The sequence below is a fragment of the Lepeophtheirus salmonis genome, chromosome 12, assembly GCF_016086655.4.
Source record: "Lepeophtheirus salmonis chromosome 12, UVic_Lsal_1.4, whole genome shotgun sequence".
NCBI lineage: Eukaryota > Metazoa > Arthropoda > Copepoda > Siphonostomatoida > Caligidae > Lepeophtheirus > Lepeophtheirus salmonis.
In genome coordinates, this window is record NC_052142.2 from 1,189,489 (window position 1) to 1,209,322 (window position 19,834).

The 19,834-nt window shown below is 35.5% G+C and overlaps 3 protein-coding genes across 15 annotated transcripts in view; 2 read left to right on the forward strand and 1 right to left on the reverse strand.

Moving 5' to 3' along the window:
- LOC121126990 (extracellular serine/threonine protein CG31145) overlaps positions 1–19,834 on the forward strand; it is a 123,647-nt gene that overhangs the window by 88,520 nt on the left and 15,293 nt on the right. The window lies entirely within an intron of this gene.
- LOC121126995 (zinc finger MYM-type protein 1-like) lies at positions 1,667–13,067 on the reverse strand. Of its 5 annotated transcripts, XM_071892497.1 has the most exons (4): positions 11,520–13,067; positions 8,386–11,461; positions 3,162–4,375; positions 1,667–3,105 (listed from the first exon to the last, which is right to left on the reverse strand). In XM_071892497.1, the coding sequence occupies exon 3, from the start codon at positions 4,278–4,280 to the stop codon at positions 3,255–3,257; it is 1,026 nt and encodes a 341-aa protein (XP_071748598.1). In that variant the 5' UTR covers positions 4,281–4,375; positions 8,386–11,461; positions 11,520–13,067; the 3' UTR covers positions 1,667–3,105; positions 3,162–3,254. The 5 variants fall into 5 exon arrangements, with proteins under 5 accessions (XP_071748598.1, XP_071748599.1, XP_071748600.1 ...); XM_071892498.1 differs by having other exon boundaries at positions 3,162–4,366; positions 8,459–13,067; XM_071892499.1 differs by having other exon boundaries at positions 3,162–4,345; positions 8,429–13,067.
- On the forward strand, positions 13,102–19,775 carry LOC139906900 (zinc finger MYM-type protein 1-like). Of its 3 annotated transcripts, none has more exons than XM_071892501.1 (3): positions 13,102–13,949; positions 18,038–19,242; positions 19,299–19,775. In XM_071892501.1, exon 2 carries the CDS (start codon positions 18,124–18,126, stop codon positions 19,147–19,149), a length of 1,026 nt encoding a protein of 341 aa, XP_071748602.1. In that variant the 5' UTR covers positions 13,102–13,949; positions 18,038–18,123; the 3' UTR covers positions 19,150–19,242; positions 19,299–19,775. The 3 variants fall into 3 exon arrangements, with proteins under 3 accessions (XP_071748602.1, XP_071748603.1, XP_071748604.1); XM_071892502.1 differs by having other exon boundaries at positions 13,839–13,979; positions 18,059–19,242; XM_071892503.1 differs by having other exon boundaries at positions 13,849–13,949; positions 19,303–19,775.

Consider the following 19,834-nt stretch of genomic DNA (forward strand, 5'->3'; position numbering starts at 1 on the left):
AATTTGATACATCGGTTGTTACTTGAGTTTTGTCCACTTTCCCAGCGAACCCCAACTAATCCAGTTTCTCCGTGAATAATTGTTCCATCATGGACGGATGGCTTTACCGTAATGGTTTCTTTAATTTTTTTCTCCAGTTGACTCGGATGGTGTAATACCCCCCTCGGAGTCGGTTTCCTTCCATGCAGATGCTTGGACGTCTAAATATTATATTTCGAAATAAGTTCCTGTGATTTGTTTGTTTCTTTACGTTCCACAAGAGTTGGGATATTACACACCCTCAGATTTATTAAAATACATATTGAATTAAAGTTATTATTCAACGCTTCCCTTTCATTGCTTATCGGATTTTCATTGTTTTAAAGAAATAACTCTTTCCCCTGTTCTTATGTATTAAATCTATTGTCATGTTCTAGTAAAAACCACATCGTTTAACCACAAAATTCTATGAGCTGCCTCAATAAAAGAAGAAAATCGAACCACCTCTGAATTTATCATTTTTGTTCCAAGCAAAATCCTACTCGAGGAAATACAAGACCTCCAACCAACATCCGGGTTCACAATTAAGTTAAAAAAAATCTTCTTGTAAATTTTAGGGCAGATAGTAAAAATCGTGGCAAGTCCACCTCCAAATTGCTCCTTGCTTCTTTTTAATGACGGAATATAAGACTTTAAAGCCAACTTTTTACCTCCTTCATCAATTGCTCTCCGATTATTGGAGACGAATTAGTTATATACAAGATCCATGGAATTAATTTTATGTTATATAAGTCAATCCTTTTTTGTAAGTTAAAATTTTTCCACTCCGCTAATTTTTTATAGATCAAACTGTTTTAGGAATTCTAGTCTCTTAACGTTACTCCGTGTCTTCTATTTAAAAACTCACGTACTATTTGTGCAGAATGTAACATAAAAAAACAAAACAAAAAACAGAGGATATGTCAACTTTGAAAAAGAGTGGGCGTTTTATTTCTTTCTTTGTGAAGTAATAATAGTTTAATCTGGAAATAAGTGACATTTTGAGAATTTTGTGATATCATAAAATCCAGCGTTCTTCAAGGATTCTAGTAAGATAGTTCATTTTGTTTTTAAGAGAAGAAATACGGATATCCAAGAATCAGTATTTCTTTTTCATTCATTCGCCTTTACAACTGAGATAATAAGTGTTGCTTGTTCACTCATAGTGTACACATACTAAACAAGATAATTAGTAATTGTTAACACCCCAATGATACCTTGGGGTGTGTGTACGTTGTGATAAAATTATATTAAAAAAAAGAAAAGAAATAGTGAGAGTATCCCTACAAGTACAAGAGAAGCACATACTTTATTTCTTTATTTTTTTCTTGAATTATGGGAAAACAGATTTGTTTTAGTGATTCCTTGTAAGTTTACAAGCTAATTTTTTTTAATTAATAGCTAAAAATGAAGGAATCTTCATGTGGGTCTTACCCTCAATATCTAAATGCGCTAAAAAAAGATCTAGTCGCATTATCTAGCAAGATTATAATAGACCTAAAAAAGACGATTGATTGTGATCGTTCCCCTAAGCGTCCATCCAGTGCCGTATGTCAGGAAGATTTTTCGGTCCGCTTTACAAGGGTGAACGTAGGATATTTAAACAGGGCAAATGCTACAGCATAGATAATATATTTTAAACTTCATGTTGGTTGTGTTTGATAGTATATTTGATATGTATAGTAATAAATAAATCTTATTTTTGAATTTTACTATTATTATTTATAACAAGACATAATTACTGCATAGTTTATACTTATGAACAAAAATTGAGCTTCATTTTCAAGCCAAATAACGGAAATTCCAGTTTGAAGGCAATTCAAATCCAATTTTTCCTTCAGTTTAGATAAAGATCATCATCATGGTCTAAAAGAGTTTCAGACAGAGGATCCAAATTATTAGGTTTTCTTTTTCCACGTTGCGCTTCAGGAATTTGATTAATGGTTTACTCAAAGTATCCCTTACAGACAAAATATTAAGCATATTATACCAGTAGCTCGTGATATTGATCGTATAATGTTTTAATATGTATATATTCATAATAGATCCACTAAATACTAAATAGTGATGCATGAGATATCCAAGTTAATAAAAACTATATGAAAACAGCATTAGTATTAAACTAAAACCACTTAAGAAATAAATTAAAATTGACAAATGTCGATTGATTTATTTATTATCATTGGAAATTGATGAGTTGTAGATCTTGTACATAGTATGCGGGTTGTTCATGAGACGATTCTCTCTGATGGTGATACATGTATGCAGTGCCGTATGTCAGGAAGATTTTTCGGTCCGCTTTACAAGGGTGAACGGTTGATTTTCAGTGGTGAACGTGGGATATTTAAACAGGGCAAATGCTACAGTATAGATTAAATCTTGCAAGAATATCGTCCAATGGACTGGATGACCATTATTTTCTTCAGGCAAACATTGGGAAAAATAAAAGGATAAACTCTAGATGGAAAGTCAATGCCGACCTATTCATAAAGGAAGGAGTATAATGGAGTATAAAATGCACGGTGCAAGAATGAGAGAAAATTTTTGAACTATACAATTAAGTCAAACAATTTAAACCTCCTTAAATATTTTTTAAATAATAACAGATAAAGATAATGAACGAGATTATAATATACCATGGAACGGTTACATCGACAGAAAATAAATTATGTTCACAAGTCTTGAGGTTCTTAACTCGCATGTATACGTGGTGATGTGTTTGAAAAAATGAAAAAAAAATGCATGTGTTCTTTAACATGATTAGAAGAAGAAGTTTTTCCTCTCTTTCCTTGACGCAAAGGTGTCAATCAAACTGTCCATGTCTTCATGGAGCACCTTGTCCACCATCAACCTGTCCATGTTCAAGAGGGGGAGGGAGGAGAGCCTCTCCTGGTCCATGGTGGTCCTCATGTGGTTCTTGAGCCTTCTAAGACAGGAGAATGACCGCTCCGTCTCACATCTGCTGATGGGCATTGAGGCCAGGATAACGATCACCTTGTATAGCTCCGGCATCAGGCGGAACACTCCCAAGCTTATTAACTCCGCAGCAATTTGTGACGAAACCATGTCTTCTGTGTCAATATCTGCCTAGAGAAACATAAATTTTAAACATATAACGCAAAATGAAACATTATAATATTAACCTTGAATTAATGGAAGATTGCATGGTCTGACTGGAGCTGCTCGAGTTCAAGTCTGTAGTGCTTGGCGACACGCTCAATGACACATGTCTCCACTTAACTGTCATTGACGATTGCGATGAGATCCATTGTGATGTTTGTATCGTCGGTGGCAAATCTGCTTTCAAGCTCTAATACAATCTTATTGATTGCAACATCGAAATGTGTTTCACGGAAGTAGGATTCAGTTGTTCTTTTCCACTTTATTCTCCTTGGAATCTTCGCCTCTTTGAATTCCAAATCAATTGAGTCCTCCTGGTCAAATACTGATTTCATCTCAGACGACTTCAACTCAGCAAGTTTCCAGATTGATTCAAAGATTTTCTCATTCTTAAGATCTTCAAGAATCCTAATCACTAGGTTGACGTGTTTCCGGGCCTCTTTTAGGTCAACCTTTCTGCCTTGAAGTTCATTTGACAAGCTAAATGTGTGTCTCAGGAGTGTCTTCAACAGTTCGATGCCGAAAACAAATTCGTGACTAAAGATGCTCTTGAGCAGAGAAGTTGCTGTTGAACTCGACAATGTATCTTTATCTTTTCTCATTATTATGAGGGTCTTCATGATTCTGACCATCCCTAGAGATACAGCGAAGACGTAGCGGAGACTCCAGCGGGTAGCAGACTGGTTCTTCAGGGTCATCACCTTGGCATACTCCTCATCTTTACTTGTTATCTTCACCGACTTGTAGATTGCTGACCTCTTTGGTGACCCTTCAATGAATTTGTATAAAATTTGTACTGTCCCCATTGTATTTCTCAACAGGGTTATATCTGAGAGAAGATCCTTGACTACAAGATTGAGGACATGGGCGTAGCAGTGGATGTAGACATACAGTGGGGCTGCTTCCTTCCACCTGGTGACAAGACCCTTCTTGATGCCGGATATGTTGGAGGCACCGTCTGCATCCAGGAAGACAGTGCGGGCAGGGTTAAGGCCGATATCCTTGACAGCCTCGTGAAGCTTCTCAAACAAATATTTGCCGTCAGTCTGGGTAACTTTTACAAACTTGAGGAAGCTCTCTTTCTTGATGCCTTCACTCGTCAGATATCCCAGTGACAGACTGAACTGCTCCGTGTTTGACATATCTGATGTCTCATCAACAATCACAGAGAAACAGTAGTCATCATCGTCGGCACAAGTCTTGACATCTTCAATTATATTTTCCGTCACTTTGGATGCTACAACCTCTATCAGCTCATTTTGGATATCAGGTGAAGTCCATTTGGCAAGACCTGCCCCAGCTGAACCAAATTTTTTGACTTCGGCCTCCAGTTCATCTTTGACAATATGATTTTCGTGTGAACACGGGGACAAAAGCTCCAAGAAGTGTCCTCGATTGTTTTCATTAGATTCTGTCAACTTTTCTCTTGTTTCGGAATCTCCCTTAAAAGCCAATCCTTGCTTTGCGAGGAACCCAACAGTTTGGAAAAGATACCTCAAATAAGCTCGCCACTTCACGACTTCCTCAGCATGTTAAGACTGAACATGGCCGAGAACCGAGGTATTCTTTCTCTTTGATGTGAGGAAATTGATCCACTTTTCCATCGACAGTTTGTGTTTTTTGTTGTTAGAATGAACTTTCAACGAGGAACTGTTTTTCCATGTTTTGAACTCAAATTTCCCAAGGCTGGTAATGAAAAATTTGGAACAGGCGAAACACATGGCTGACTTTTCAACCTCGTCATATTCAAGCCACGGGAACTTACAGAACCAATCATATTGAAAATTTCTGGAGTATTTGGCATCTATCTGAGGACTGTATGTTTGTAACTTGGGCTGTAGAGGATGATCTCTCTCGACTTTAGGCACAGTTTCCCGCTCAGTCTCTACTCTGGTTGTGGTCTGGATGTCCTTCTGCTTTGGCTCCCGCCCGGTAAGTATCGGGTCACCTAGCTGGCTCGTGAAGACGTAAAGATTCTTCTGGAAATCCATTATTTTTGAAAATAAAGTTATTATTCACTCACACATGAAGATGTTGTAAATTAAGAAATTAATTTATTTCTAGAGAAATATGGAAATATTGTCAATCGTTCAAAACCATGTGTTTTTCATAAAGGAAGATTAAAGTGTTAAAATAATGGTAACTTCGCTTCAAGCAAAATTACTAACTTTGAATTACCAGGATTTATTTTACTCAAAGCTTTCAAAACCAGAATTAGCTATTTAGGTCAACCTGAGACATTTTTGAAATGTTATGAAACTGGTCATTTTTCTAAAAGCTGTCCCTATAAGTATAAGAAGTGGTTGGATTACCTAAAACTTCTAGAAAAGGAAGTTACTTAAGAAAATGACGAAGGTCAAAATACTAATGAACCAAAAAGGATTGACGAGAAAGTTCAAAAGATTCCTAATAATATGGAAGGATCTGGTTCAAAAGAAAAGACTAAAAATCTTGAATTACAAAAAAGTGATAATACACATGAACAAAAAAACAGTTACGAGAAAGCGCAAGATATTCTTACAAATACAGAAAGATCTCCTTCGAAGGAGAGTACTGAAATTCCCAAAATACTTTCAATGCCCCTCTCAAGAAGATATAGTGTGGATGCACAAAATGATAGAAATATAGTAGACGAACAGGGAGGCTCTTCATCGAAAGACTCACAAGCTGTTCGTCTGAGAGAAGACTAGAAAGTTGTGTTAAGGAATCGTCAAGAAGTGCTTCAAAAGCTTTCTCCGATACGTAAGCCTCAGAATTCTAGAAATATTTCCAAAATATCTTCCAGTCCTGTAGAAGATTAATTGGAGCAGAGATCTAAAGAGTTTATCTGAATAACAGCTATGCAAGAGAAACATGCTTTTCTGTGTACCAAGGAATTTGTAATTGCAAATATTCATACTTTCATCGACTATGCAATATAACTTAAGAAAGAAAAATGCCAACCCCATACTTACTTAATTAAAAAAATAATTTAGGAATTGATCGCATAATTTATCAAATATCCTTGGAATAAAGTCGCGTAACGTCAGACACGATTTTTTAATAAAAAGACTAATTACCTTCAATCCAGATATTACCTATCTACAAGATATAAAGATCCTTGTTTCTTCTTCATGTGGGAAAACGTGTACTTATTGCTCCCTAGCTGTTTTATCTATTTCTACACTTACTCTGGTGTAAAACGTGGAGTCCTTACTTTTGTGTTCAATAATTTTACAGAAAAAGTGTATGGCATAAGATCTTAATTACTTCAGCAAAATCAGAATTCTTTTTCATCAACATGTATGGTCTGAGTGAAAGAAGGCCGACTTTTTTTCAAGCTACTATCAATTCCCATTAGGGAAATCCTTACAATTGTTGGTGATATAAATGTGGATTTAAACAAGAACAATAGTCCAAACTTGAAAATTTTAAAGAAGTTAACGATGGAGATGAATATGGTTGATCTATAAAATAAAAAAATCACCAAAGATTTCAAGAGGAACAGGAAACAAGGCTTCAAGAATAGATTTAGTTTTGGCTTCATCAAGTTTTATTGATAAAATAACGAACACAAAATACCTCCGAGAGCACTCATTTGTCCACAAGATCTTACCGTGGGATTTTAAACATGACTATAATATGAAATAATTCAAAAATCCTCCCTGGATCTTGGAGCTTGAAGATTTTCAACAAAGTCGTCAACGTAGGCTGACAGTAAATTTTTATCATACATTATCTGCTCCTAGGATAGCTTATGAACTTGTTAGTACTATTCAAGTGACTATCAGAAATTTCCTGAAACAAGAAGAGAAGCAAGCAAAAATTCAATGATAACTTTTCATGTTATTCTGACACAAGGTTCTCCTTTTGTTATGATATAGTTGATGTAGAGAAGAATAGGAAAATTGAACTGGAATGTAACTTCAGTCTTCGGCTTAAAAAAGCTGGGAAAAACATTTGGTTCTCCAACAACAGGGATTAAGTTAATAATAATTGATGAAAAAAGACTGGTTAAAAAGAGGATATCTTGAACTATTTCCATGAGTGTGTTCAAAATATTGTCGAAGGGGATAGAAAAATGCAAAGATACACAAGGGAACCATGATCTCAGAAAACATTATTGGAAATTTTACTGATAAGAAATTTAAATCTGATAAGGCTTATGGACATGATGGAATAATTGGAAAAGTTTAAGTCGGGGCAGAAAAGAAAATTGTGCCTTATTTTAACGTGTATTGGTAAATCTATGGAGAAACACGGCCGTCTTCCAAAAGTGTTATTCCAAAAAATGTAACAGAAATCACTTCCGTCATTAGAGGCCCATAACAGTGCTTAATAAAGCATATAGAATTGTTGTTGGATTTTTAGGCAAGCAAATTGTGTCAATTTTAAACATGAAGAGCGGTCCAGAGAAAAAGGGGTTCCTAGTGATAGGAGAATCACTGATTTTTCTTGGAAAATTTGGTTGGCACTAGAATCGGTAAATTGATTTTTCAAAAGCTTTTGATTCTATCAGGCACGTTTTTATAATGATGACTGTTAAGAAAATGTTGCATAATATACTTTATAATCTGATTAGGGCTCTACTTTTTAATGAAGTTTCAACAATATCTATACGTGTGATAGAGAGTAAATCAATTGTATTAAAGAGAAGTTTCCAACAGAGATACTTGGTTTCTCCTTTACTTTTGTTGCGGAAACTGAAGAGCTCAGTAATATGACCTGAAGGAAACAAGGGGAATTTGGCGTTCAAATAGGATCCAGCAGGAATATAATTCATATGTATGCAGATAATGTGACTCTTAAAGTAGAGGCTAAATCGGAGAAGCAACGTATTACAAGAGTCTAAATTCTCTTTTTGATGCTTACAGAAGTTTGTTATAAAGTATGGCCTTGGAGTCAAAAGGTATAAAACAGCAATACTATCAATTGTTAAGGGGACTCCAATATCTTACACTGACATTCGAGGCTACGTAATACAAACAAGCTTAGAAGTTCTTGAGAAAAAGTAGATGAGTTTCTCGAGTTTCAAGGACGTCACCCACAGTATTTAATCATAGTATACGTCCTATCTTGTCATCAATTTTAATTTTGATCAGCTCACTCTCAAAAGGGAAGCTTCCTACTTCCTACAAGCCAATAGGTTTTTCTGGTTTCTTTAGTTATACTTTACCATTCTGTTCTGTACTGTCATTTTCTATTTCTATTGCAATCGTGGAAAAGGCTACTACAAAGTTACTTATATTATTTAAAAGGATATCTAGCAACAAATGCGTAAGTATTCAATGTTTAGATATGAATTACTTACAGTATGTGTATTAGGTGCTTATTGGACTACCTTGTTTAATTGGTGTCGATTAGAGAAGTAACGAAATAAGGTGTATACGAGTTGGTCTTTCAAGTAGCACGATACACTATATATTATATTACTTAGTCATTTGGAGGTAATCTGACGATTAACCTCATAAGGCTTTGAACACTTATATTTATAGCCGGTTTGTGTCTAATGCTTAGTTTTATAGAACGTTCCAGAATATCTCATCATGTACTTAGTCACATAATAAGATTACCTCGATATTCATATTACTCATCCTTGTGTGAGCATGTCATATGAAAAGGCAATATTTAGTATATCTTAATCATCTATCAATATAATCTCACACATCAAAAGATATTCCCTTCCATATTATTTCAATCAATAATAAAAATGTACACAACAATATATAATAATATGGAAGTTATATCTATCCATTGAAAATCCTAATCCGATGATACTAAGGATGCTCCCTCCTTAAGGAAAAGACAACCTCATCTATTCTTGTTTTTTGGTCTATCAAGATTTTACCTCACTCTTGTGCAGCCCTTCTGGCTCGTAAAGTGTTATAAAAAATCCTGAAAGTATAATAATTAATCATGTTTCTACACCCAATATACCGTAAATCCAAAAACGATTCTCTTCCGTCATAGCAGATCTTGTCATCATTTTCACCCTATCCACTGAAATAGTCTTGTTTGTTTCCACCAATGGTTCTATCTTCTCTTTGAGATTTGATTATCTATTGCCAAGTACCCAATCTCATGTAAATTTAAATCTACAATGACATCTTTCACCTTATCCAGAATCATTGTTTCCACGACCCTCGCCTTGATCTTGCTCACTACTTGCTTTTCACCAATTAAATATTTTCCAATTTTAACATTGCATCTATTATCTAATGTTTTCAGCCATTACCCAATCCCAAGTTCTTTTTGATATTTTGTTATCTTCCCCAAAGTACTTCTGCACTACACTTTGATCCTTTTTGCTTACTGTGCAACAACAAATATTTTTCAATCGTTGATTTGAGATACGAACACGTCGTTCGACCTAAGTAAAATTACGTCACATAGTGCTTTGGTTAATTTGAAGTTTCCATGGATCAATGCTGGTAAATATCCATTTTGTCCCATTGTGAACAACTTTATATGTGGACACAGACGAATATTTCCAGATGAACTCAATTCACCAATTCATCCGTCTCGATTTCTTTATAAATATCCTTTATGTCGTCAATCACCAAATATTTACCACGATTTTCCACGATGACAGTGCTTTAGGAAAAGTTACTTAAGGGGAGTTCGACCACGCCCCATTAGGAGTTTCCCGGCCTCTTTTTGACCATTGGGCAATTCCTTTTCATATGCCCCTCTTTTTGACAGACATAATGCCTCACTTTCGTTTTAGCCCTGTGTGGTAATTTTACTGTCTGCTTCTCACTTTCCAGTTTCCTATATTTGGTCACTATGAAGTAATCCTTCATATTATGATTTCCTAATGGAGGGGTCATACAATAAACATCGCTCATATGAGGAGCGATTGCATCAACCTCCATAGATTCACAATTAGAATACCGGACCTAGGGGGTTTCATTTTGATGAGTTTTATTCATTGAAGAACTCCAATCCCTTGTTTGAGCTCTTTCGTCGACATTGTCAACTTGCTCGGCTCTTTCGAAGTGCTGGGCGTGCTGCAACGCGATAGTTATTTTCCCTCTCTTGCATGTCTTGGCCAAAATCATATGTGGTAACGTTGTATTATTTACATAAAACAACTCAAAAAATAGTAGTAGGTACTACTCTACTATATTGATACTATACAAGGGAGGCTAGATACATGGAATGGTTGCCTTTTTTCTTCCTTTTTATAGATCTACAATTGTAGTAGCGAAAAAAGGATGAATCTGAATTTTTCTTTTTTTTAATAACATAATCGACTTTCCGACTTCAATGTTGTATAAAGACTCAAGATGTTGAAATATTGGAGATCCAACTTCAATTTCACGGAATTTAGAACAATCCAAAATTCTTTTATTGACGAAATTATGAAAAAAGTTCTTCATATTATGGGTTGAATCAGAAATAAGAATTTTTTTCCCAAGATTCTCCTTCTGAAGAGTGAATGTAATAGTTCGATGGCGAACCGGAAAGTAATTCATCGAATACAAATTTGCAGTTTGCACTGTAGTTGTCGACAAGTCTACCACTTACTCGGAATCCAGCTTTATGTACAACTTGTAGAATAGGATCATAATATTGTTTTAATATTTTGGAGTTGAGTTTGGTGACAGTTTTTAAGCTCACAACGTCCTCATACTTCCCACACAAACATTTAATCATAAAAGTTAAGATAGTTTTTGAGGGCACAAAATCTTCATTCAATCCATATAATTTACCGTTATTGTAGTCCATTTGCTTTGCTTTGTCAATTTCGTCAATTAATAGATGTACATTTTACGGTCTAGGATTCACGTTTTCACTTCTACATTTCAGGTATTTAATGGTGGCATCATTGACGCCAGTACTGACAGTGATTCCTTCAGAAACTCTCATCAAATGGGACACATGTGGCATTGTAAGAATTCCCTGCATTTGAAGTTGCTTCTAAAGAGTAGGGTTGGTTTTGCCCCACATTAAACAGTTGGCTAGCATTTCTACCGAATATCTAAAGTCTTGTCCCTCTTTTATCGCAACTCTTAATTGTTGAAACAAAAAATTGAATTTCGCATTGAAAATTTCAACCGTGTGAATAAATTCTGCTTCACTTTTGAGTGCATCTAAAATGAATTTGAAATGAACAAACTTGTTCATGTTTTTTTCCTCCTCAACTATGTAGCTGTTCAAAAAAGCTAAGACATTAAGTACTAGAGACATGGACTGGATACTCCCTTTCTTACTCATTATATGATTCACTTTACTGAGAGGTAATCCAAAATTCCCATGGACCATGATGAAGGGCGTATTGTTAAATAATTCTAATTGATGCTTAATAAGTTTTCTTTCATGAACACAATCAAAATAAAATCTGGCAAATAGGAGTCAATTTTTAATATTTACGATTGATATATTATCAGGACGATTACCTAAAGAGAGATATTGAGCCTTAATTTCTTAGATGGAAGTAACATTACCACTTCTAGAAACTGTTACCCCATATTTTGCCTTCGACTGGAAAATAAAGTGCATAACTATTAATCTATATTTTGTTATAAATAATATCTATCTAAAAATTGTCAACCTCAATTTTTTAAAACACATACACACAAACAAAAACATTTAAAATATTAGCAATACTCTTCTTGGAATATTGCTTGAGTTGTTGCTCTACCGCTTCTTCGATCTGGTTGGTGTCTTGATAATTAAAAAGTATAGTTTTGGAACCAAAAAGGAATCGTGTGATATTTTAATCTTCTATTTGTCAATTGGGGAACCTTTTTGCTTCTTGATTCGGAAACTATCAGGATATATCGATTCTGTCAAGAAATCTTGATCTCCAAAATGTAGGGAGCAAATTTTAATTGTATTAAATGATTGTGAGGAATTTGTCTAATCTTAGGAATAACCCTTTTCCATACTTGGAGTCTATCTAGATCATTCGGATATTTATAGAACGTTATTTTGCCATCCGTTTCATCCAGGACTTTGGAATCCAAGGCAACCCTTCCCATAATTTATATTGTCGTTTCCGAACGACTTTCTTTACCTTTAGTTATAAAGTGATTGTTTTCAGAGATTCCAGCATTTACCACATTATTGTAGCTCCGTCGCATTTGAACATCGTTTTTCATTCCTTTCCATTAGTCGAAGTTGACATTTTTCGAGATCTTGGCTTTGTTCTATTGAACGTATGCCTAATGCTGTATTTTACCCTTTTTCAGTGAAACCCTGTCTTGAATTTTTTGACTTTGTCAGATAAAGTCTGTCATTGTCGTTTGGCATGGTTCGGGGACCGAGCTCCATTCATACTCTACTTCATTATTTTGTGGGGGCTTATTCCTAACTTTGAACTCTTTACCTTCTCTCATGCTAGGTCGAGCTCCAAACTATAGATTTTCCGTAAAATCACAAATAAAAGACATGTTTTGATCAGCTAATTTACTTATTTATCTACATTCTTATAGAGTGCCATTAAGATTAAGGGTTGGAGTTGAATAATTACTTGAAAGGCACGCGACATGTTTCGCTATTTCTTTCAAAAGCCGTATAGGAGTTCGTGTGATGAGGCATTCTTCCCAATTCTCAAAATACAAGTAGGATAGTTTTTGTTTGATGCATTCTGCACAAATAGAGCGTCCCTCTTTAAAGTGTTTCCCTGTAAAGAAAACCCTACTCCATTCTATATTTTAGATATATCTGGCTTCTACTAAGAATAAGACCCCAGACGCACGTTTCTTTGTAAAGAACCCTGCCTTGCTTCTTCCACAAGTTTATCCTTAAAATCATCTTTTGCAATATAGCTCCTCATTTTCGAAATATAAAATTAACATGGATCTCTTTTGGCTGCAAGGCGTATTTTTGAAGATAATTTTTCAGCATTTCCAATAGTGGGTGAATTTCTCAAGTTTCTAGGAGGTCATCCAGCGTATTTTATCCTAGTCTACGTCCAATCCTTTCAGGGATTTCAGTTTAGACGAGGTTAGATAATAGATGCAATGTTAAAATTGGAAAATATTTAATTGGTGAAAAGCAAGTAGTGAGCAAGATCAAGGCGAGGGTCGTGGAAACAATGATTCTGGATAAGGTGAAAGATGTCATTGTAGATTTAAATTTACATGAGATTGGGTACTTGGCAATAGATAATCAAATCTCAAAGAGAAGATAGAACCATTGGTGGAAACAAACAAGACTATTTCAGTGGATAGGGTGAAAATGATGACAAGATCTGCTATGACGGAAGAGAATCGTTTTTGGATTTACGGTATATTGGGTGTAGAAACATGATTAATTATTATACTTTCAGGATTTTTTATAACACTTTACGAGCCAGAAGGGCTGCACAAGAGTGAGGTAAAATCTTGATAGACCAAAAAACAAGAATAGATGAGGTTGTCTTTTCCTTAAGGAGGGAGCATCCTTAGTATCATCGGATTAGGATTTTCAATGGATAGATATAACTTCCATATTATTATATATTGTTGTGTACATTTTTATTATTGATTGAAATAATATGGAAGGGAATATCTTTTGATGTGTGAGATTATATTGATAGATGATTAAGATATACTAAATATTGCCTTTTCATATGACATGCTCACACAAGGATGAGTAATATGAATATCGAGGTAATCTTATTATGTGACTAAGTACATGATGAGATATTCTGGAACGTTCTATAAAACTAAGCATTAGACACAAACCGGCTATAAATATAAGTGTTCAAGCCTTATGAGGTTAATCGTCAGATTACCTCCAAATGACTAAGTAATATAATATATAGTGTATCGTGCTACTTGAAAGACCAACTCGTATACACCTTATTTCGTTACTTCTCTAATCGACACCAATTAAACAAGGTAGTCCAATAAGCACCTAATACACATACTGTAAGTAATTCATATCTAAACATTGAATACTTACGCATTTGTTGCTAGATATCCTTTTAAATAATATAAGTAACTTTGTAGTAGCCTTTTCCACGATTGCAATAGAAATAGAAAATGACAGTACAGAACAGAATGGTAAAGTATAACTAAAGAAACCAGAAAAACCTATTGGCTTGTAGGAAGTAGGAAGCTTCCTTTTGAGAGTGAGCTGATCAAAATTAAAATTGATGACAAGATAGGACGTATACTATGATTAAATACTGTGGGTGACGTCCTTGAAACTCGAGAAACTCATCTACTTTTTCTCAAGAACTTCTAAGCTTGTTTGTATTACGTAGCCTCGAATGTCAGTGTAAGATATTGGAGTCCCCTTAACAATTGATAGTATTGCTGTTTTATACCTTTTGACTCCAAGGCCATACTTTATAACAAACTTCTGTAAGCATCAAAAAGAGAATTTAGACTCTTGTAATACGTTGCTTCTCCGATTTAGCCTCTACTTTAAGAGTCACATTATCTGCATACATATGAATTATATTCCTGCTGGATCCTATTTGAACGCCAAATTCCCCTTGTTTCCTTCAGGTCATATTACTGAGCTCTTCAGTTTCCGCAACAAAAGTAAAGGAGAAACCAAGTATCTCTGTTGGAAACTTCTCTTTAATACAATTGATTTACTCTCTATCACACGTATAGATATTGTTGAAACTTCATTAAAAAGTAGAGCCCTAATCAGATTATAAAGTATATTATGCAACATTTTCTTAACAGTCATCATTATAAAAACGTGCCTGATAGAATCAAAAGCTTTTGAAAAATCAATTTACCGATTCTAGTGCCAACCAAATTTTCCAAGAAAAATCAGTGATTCTCCTATCACTAGGAACCCCTTTTTCTCTGGACCGCTCTTCATGTTTAAAATTGACACAATTTGCTTGCCTAAAAATCCAACAACAATTCTATATGCTTTATTAAGCACTGTTATGGGCCTCTAATGACGGAAGTGATTTCTGTTACATTTTTGGAATAACACTTTTGGAAGACGGCCGTGTTTCTCCATAGATTTACCAATACACGTTAAAATAAGGCACAATTTTCTTTTCTGCCCCGACTTAAACTTTTCCAATTATTCCATCATGTCCATAAGCCTTATCAGATTTAAATTTCTTATCAGTAAAATTTCCAATAATGTTTTCTGAGATCATGGTTCCCTTGTGTATCTTTGCATTTTTCTATCCCCTTCGACAATATTTTGAACACACTCATGGAAATAGTTCAAGATATCCTCTTTTTAACCAGTCTTTTTCATCAATTATTATTAACTTAATCCCTGTTGTTGGAGAACCAAATGTTTTTCCCAGCTTTTTTAAGCCGAAGACTGAAGTTACATTCCAGTTCAATTTTCCTATTCTTCTCTACATCAACTATATCATAACAAAAGGAGAACCTTGTGTCAGAATAACATGAAAAGTTATCATTGAATTTTTGCTTGCTTCTCTTCTTGTTTCAGGAAATTTCTGATAGTCACTTGAATAGTACTAACAAGTTCATAAGCTATCCTAGGAGCAGATAATGTATGATAAAAATTTACTGTCAGCCTACGTTGACGACTTTGTTGAAAATCTTCAAGCTCCAAGATCCAGGGAGGATTTTTGAATTATTTCATATTATAGTCATGTTTAAAATCCCACGGTAAGATCTTGTGGACAAATGAGTGCTCTCGGAGGTATTTTGTGTTCGTTATTTTATCAATAAAACTTGATGAAGCCAAAACTAAATCTATTCTTGAAGCCTTGTTTCCTGTTCCTCTTGAAATCTTTGGTGATTTTTTTATTTTATAGATCAACCATATTCATCTCCATCGTTAACTTCTTTAAAATTTTCAAGTTTGGACTATTGTTCTTGTTTAAATCCACATTTATATCACCAACAATTGTAAGGATTTCCCTAATGGGAATTGATAGTAGCTTGAAAAAAAGTCGGCCTTCTTTCACTCAGACCATACATGTTGATGAAAAAGAATTCTGATTTTGCTGAAGTAATTAAGATCTTATGCCATACACTTTTTCTGTAAAATTATTGAACACAAAAGTAAGGACTCCACGTTTTACACCAGAGTAAGTGTAGAAATAGATAAAACAGCTAGGGAGCAATAAGTACACGTTTTCCCACATGAAGAAGAAACAAGGATCTTTATATCTTGTAGATAGGTAATATCTGGATTGAAGGTAATTAGTCTTTTTATTAAAAAATCGTGTCTGACGTTACGCGACTTTATTCCAAGGATATTTGATAAATTATGCGATCAATTCCTAAATTATTTTTTTAATTAAGTAAGTATGGGGTTGGCATTTTTCTTTCTTAAGTTATATTGCATAGTCGATGAAAGTATGAATATTTGCAATTACAAATTCCTTGGTACACAGAAAAGCATGTTTCTCTTGCATAGCTGTTATTCAGATAAACTCTTTAGATCTCTGCTCCAATTAATCTTCTACAGGACTGGAAGATATTTTGGAAATATTTCTAGAATTCTGAGGCTTACGTATCGGAGAAAGCTTTTGAAGCACTTCTTGACGATTCCTTAACACAACTTTCTAGTCTTCTCTCAGACGAACAGCTTGTGAGTCTTTCGATGAAGAGCCTCCCTGTTCGTCTACTATATTTCTATCATTTTGTGCATCCACACTATATCTTCTTGAGAGGGGCATTGAAAGTATTTTGGGAATTTCAGTACTCTCCTTCGAAGGAGATCTTTCTGTATTTGTAAGAATATCTTGCGCTTTCTCGTAACTGTTTTTTTGTTCATGTGTATTATCACTTTTTTGTAATTCAAGATTTTTAGTCTTTTCTTTTGAACCAGATCCTTCCATATTATTAGGAATCTTTTGAACTTTCTCGTCAATCCTTTTTGGTTCATTAGTATTTTGACCTTCGTCATTTTCTTAAGTAACTTCCTTTTCTAGAAGTTTTAGGTAATCCAACCACTTCTTATACTTATAGGGACAGCTTTTAGAAAAATGACCAGTTTCATAACATTTCAAAAATGTCTCAGGTTGACCTAAATAGCTAATTCTGGTTTTGAAAGCTTTGAGTAAAATAAATCCTGGTAATTCAAAGTTAGTAATTTTGCTTGAAGCGAAGTTACCATTATTTTAACACTTTAATCTTCCTTTATGAAAAACACATGGTTTTGAACGATTGACAATATTTCCATATTTCTCTAGAAATAAATTAATTTCTTAATTTACAACATCTTCATGTGTGAGTGAATAATAACTTTATTTTCAAAAATAATGGATTTCCAGAAGAATCTTTACGTCTTCACGAGCCAGCTAGGTGACCCGATACTTACCGGGCGGGAGCCAAAGCAGAAGGACATCCAGACCACAACCAGAGTAGAGACTGAGCGGGAAACTGTGCCTAAAGTCGAGAGAGATCATCCTCTACAGCCCAAGTTACAAACATACAGTCCTCAGATAGATGCCAAATACTCCAGAAATTTTCAATATGATTGGTTCTGTAAGTTCCCGTGGCTTGAATATGACGAGGTTGAAAAGTCAGCCATGTGTTTCGCCTGTTCCAAATTTTTCATTACCAGCCTTGGGAAATTTGAGTTCAAAACATGGAAAAACAGTTCCTCGTTGAAAGTTCATTCTAACAACAAAAAACACAAACTGTCGATGGAAAAGTGGATCAATTTCCTCACATCAAAGAGAAAGAATACCTCGGTTCTCGGCCATGTTCAGTCTTAACATGCTGAGGAAGTCGTGAAGTGGCGAGCTTATTTGAGGTATCTTTTCCAAACTGTTGGGTTCCTCGCAAAGCAAGGATTGGCTTTTAAGGGAGATTCGAAACAAGAGAAAAGTTGACAGAATCTAATGAAAACAATCGAGGACACTTCTTGGAGCTTTTGTCCCCGTGTTCACACGAAAATCATATTGTCAAAGATGAACTGGAGGCCGAAGTCAAAAAATTTGGTTCAGCTGGGGCAGGTCTTGCCAAATGGACTTCACCTGATATCCAAAATGAGCTGATAGAGGTTGTAGCATCCAAAGTGACGGAAAATATAATTGAAGATGTCAAGACTTGTGCCGACGATGATGACTACTGTTTCTCTGTGATTGTTGATGAGACATCAGATATGTCAAACACGGAGCAGTTCAGTCTGTCACTGGGATATCTGACGAGTGAAGGCATCAAGAAAGAGAGCTTCCTCAAGTTTGTAAAAGTTACCCAGACTGACGGCAAATATTTGTTTGAGAAGCTTCACGAGGCTGTCAAGGATATCGGCCTTAACCCTGCCCGCACTGTCTTCCTGGATGCAGACGGTGCCTCCAACATATCCGGCATCAAGAAGGGTCTTGTCACCAGGTGGAAGGAAGCAGCCCCACTGTATGTCTACATCCACTGCTACGCCCATGTCCTCAATCTTGTAGTCAAGGATCTTCTCTCAGATATAACCCTGTTGAGAAATACAATGGGGACAGTACAAATTTTATACAAATTCATTGAAGGGTCACCAAAGAGGTCAGCAATCTACAAGTCGGTGAAGATAACAAGTAAAGATGAGGAGTATGCCAAGGTGATGACCCTGAAGAACCAGTCTGCTACCCGCTGGAGTCTCCGCTACGTCTTCGCTGTATCTCTAGGGATGGTCAGAATCATGAAGACCCTCATAATAATGAGAAAAGATAAAGATACATTGTCGAGTTCAACAGCAACTTCTCTGCTCAAGAGCATCTTTAGTCACGAATTTGTTTTCGGCATCGAACTGTTGAAGACACTCCTGAGACACACATTTAGCTTGTCAAATGAACTTCAAGGCAGAAAGGTTGACCTAAAAGAGGCCCGGAAACACGTCAACCTAGTGATTAGGATTCTTGAAGATCTTAAGAATGAGAAAATCTTTGAATCAATCTGGAAACTTGCTGAGTTGAAGTCGTCTGAGATGAAATCAGTATTTGACCAGGAGGACTCAATTGATTTGGAATTCAAAGAGGCGAAGATTCCAAGGAGAATAAAGTGGAAAAGAACAACTGAATCCTACTTCCGTGAAACACATTTCGATGTTGCAATCAATAAGATTGTATTAGAGCTTGAAAGCAGATTTGCCACCGACGATACAAACATCACAATGGATCTCATCGCAATCGTCAATGACAGTTAAGTGGAGACATGTGTCATTGAGCGTGTCGCCAAGCACTACAGACTTGAACTCGAGCAGCTCCAGTCAGACCATGCAATCTTCCATTAATTCAAGGTTAATATTATAATGTTTCATTTTGCGTTATATGTTTAAAATTTATGTTTCTCTAGGCAGATATTGACACAGAAGACATGGTTTCGTCACAAATTGCTGCGGAGTTAATAAGCTTGGGAGTGTTCCGCCTGATGCCGGAGCTATACAAGGTGATCGTTATCCTGGCCTCAATGCCCATCAGCAGATGTGAGACGGAGCGGTCATTCTCCTGTCTTAGAAGGCTCAAGAACCACATGAGGACCACCATGGACCAGGAGAGGCTCTCCTCCCTCCCCCTCTTGAACATGGACAGGTTGATGGTGGACAAGGTGCTCCATGAAGACATGGACAGTTTGATTGACACCTTTGCGTCAAGGAAAGAGAGGAAAAACTTCTTCTTCTAATCATGTTAAAGAACACATGCATTTTTTTTTCATTTTTTTCAAACACATCACCACGTATACATGCGAGTTAAGAACCTCAAGACTTGTGAACATAATTTATTTTCTGTCGATGTAACCGTTCCATGGTATATTATAATCTCGTTCATTATCTTTATCTGTTATTATTTAAAAAATATTTAAGGAGGTTTAAATTGTTTGACTTAATTGTA

Excerpts from the sequence above, each read along its gene's own strand:
- LOC139906900 (XM_071892501.1), top strand. The coding sequence starts at position 18,124 with ATGTCAAACACGGAGCAGTTCAGTCTGTCACTGGGATATCTGACGAGT.
- LOC121126995 (XM_071892497.1), bottom strand. The coding sequence starts at position 4,280 with ATGTCAAACACGGAGCAGTTCAGTCTGTCACTGGGATATCTGACGAGT.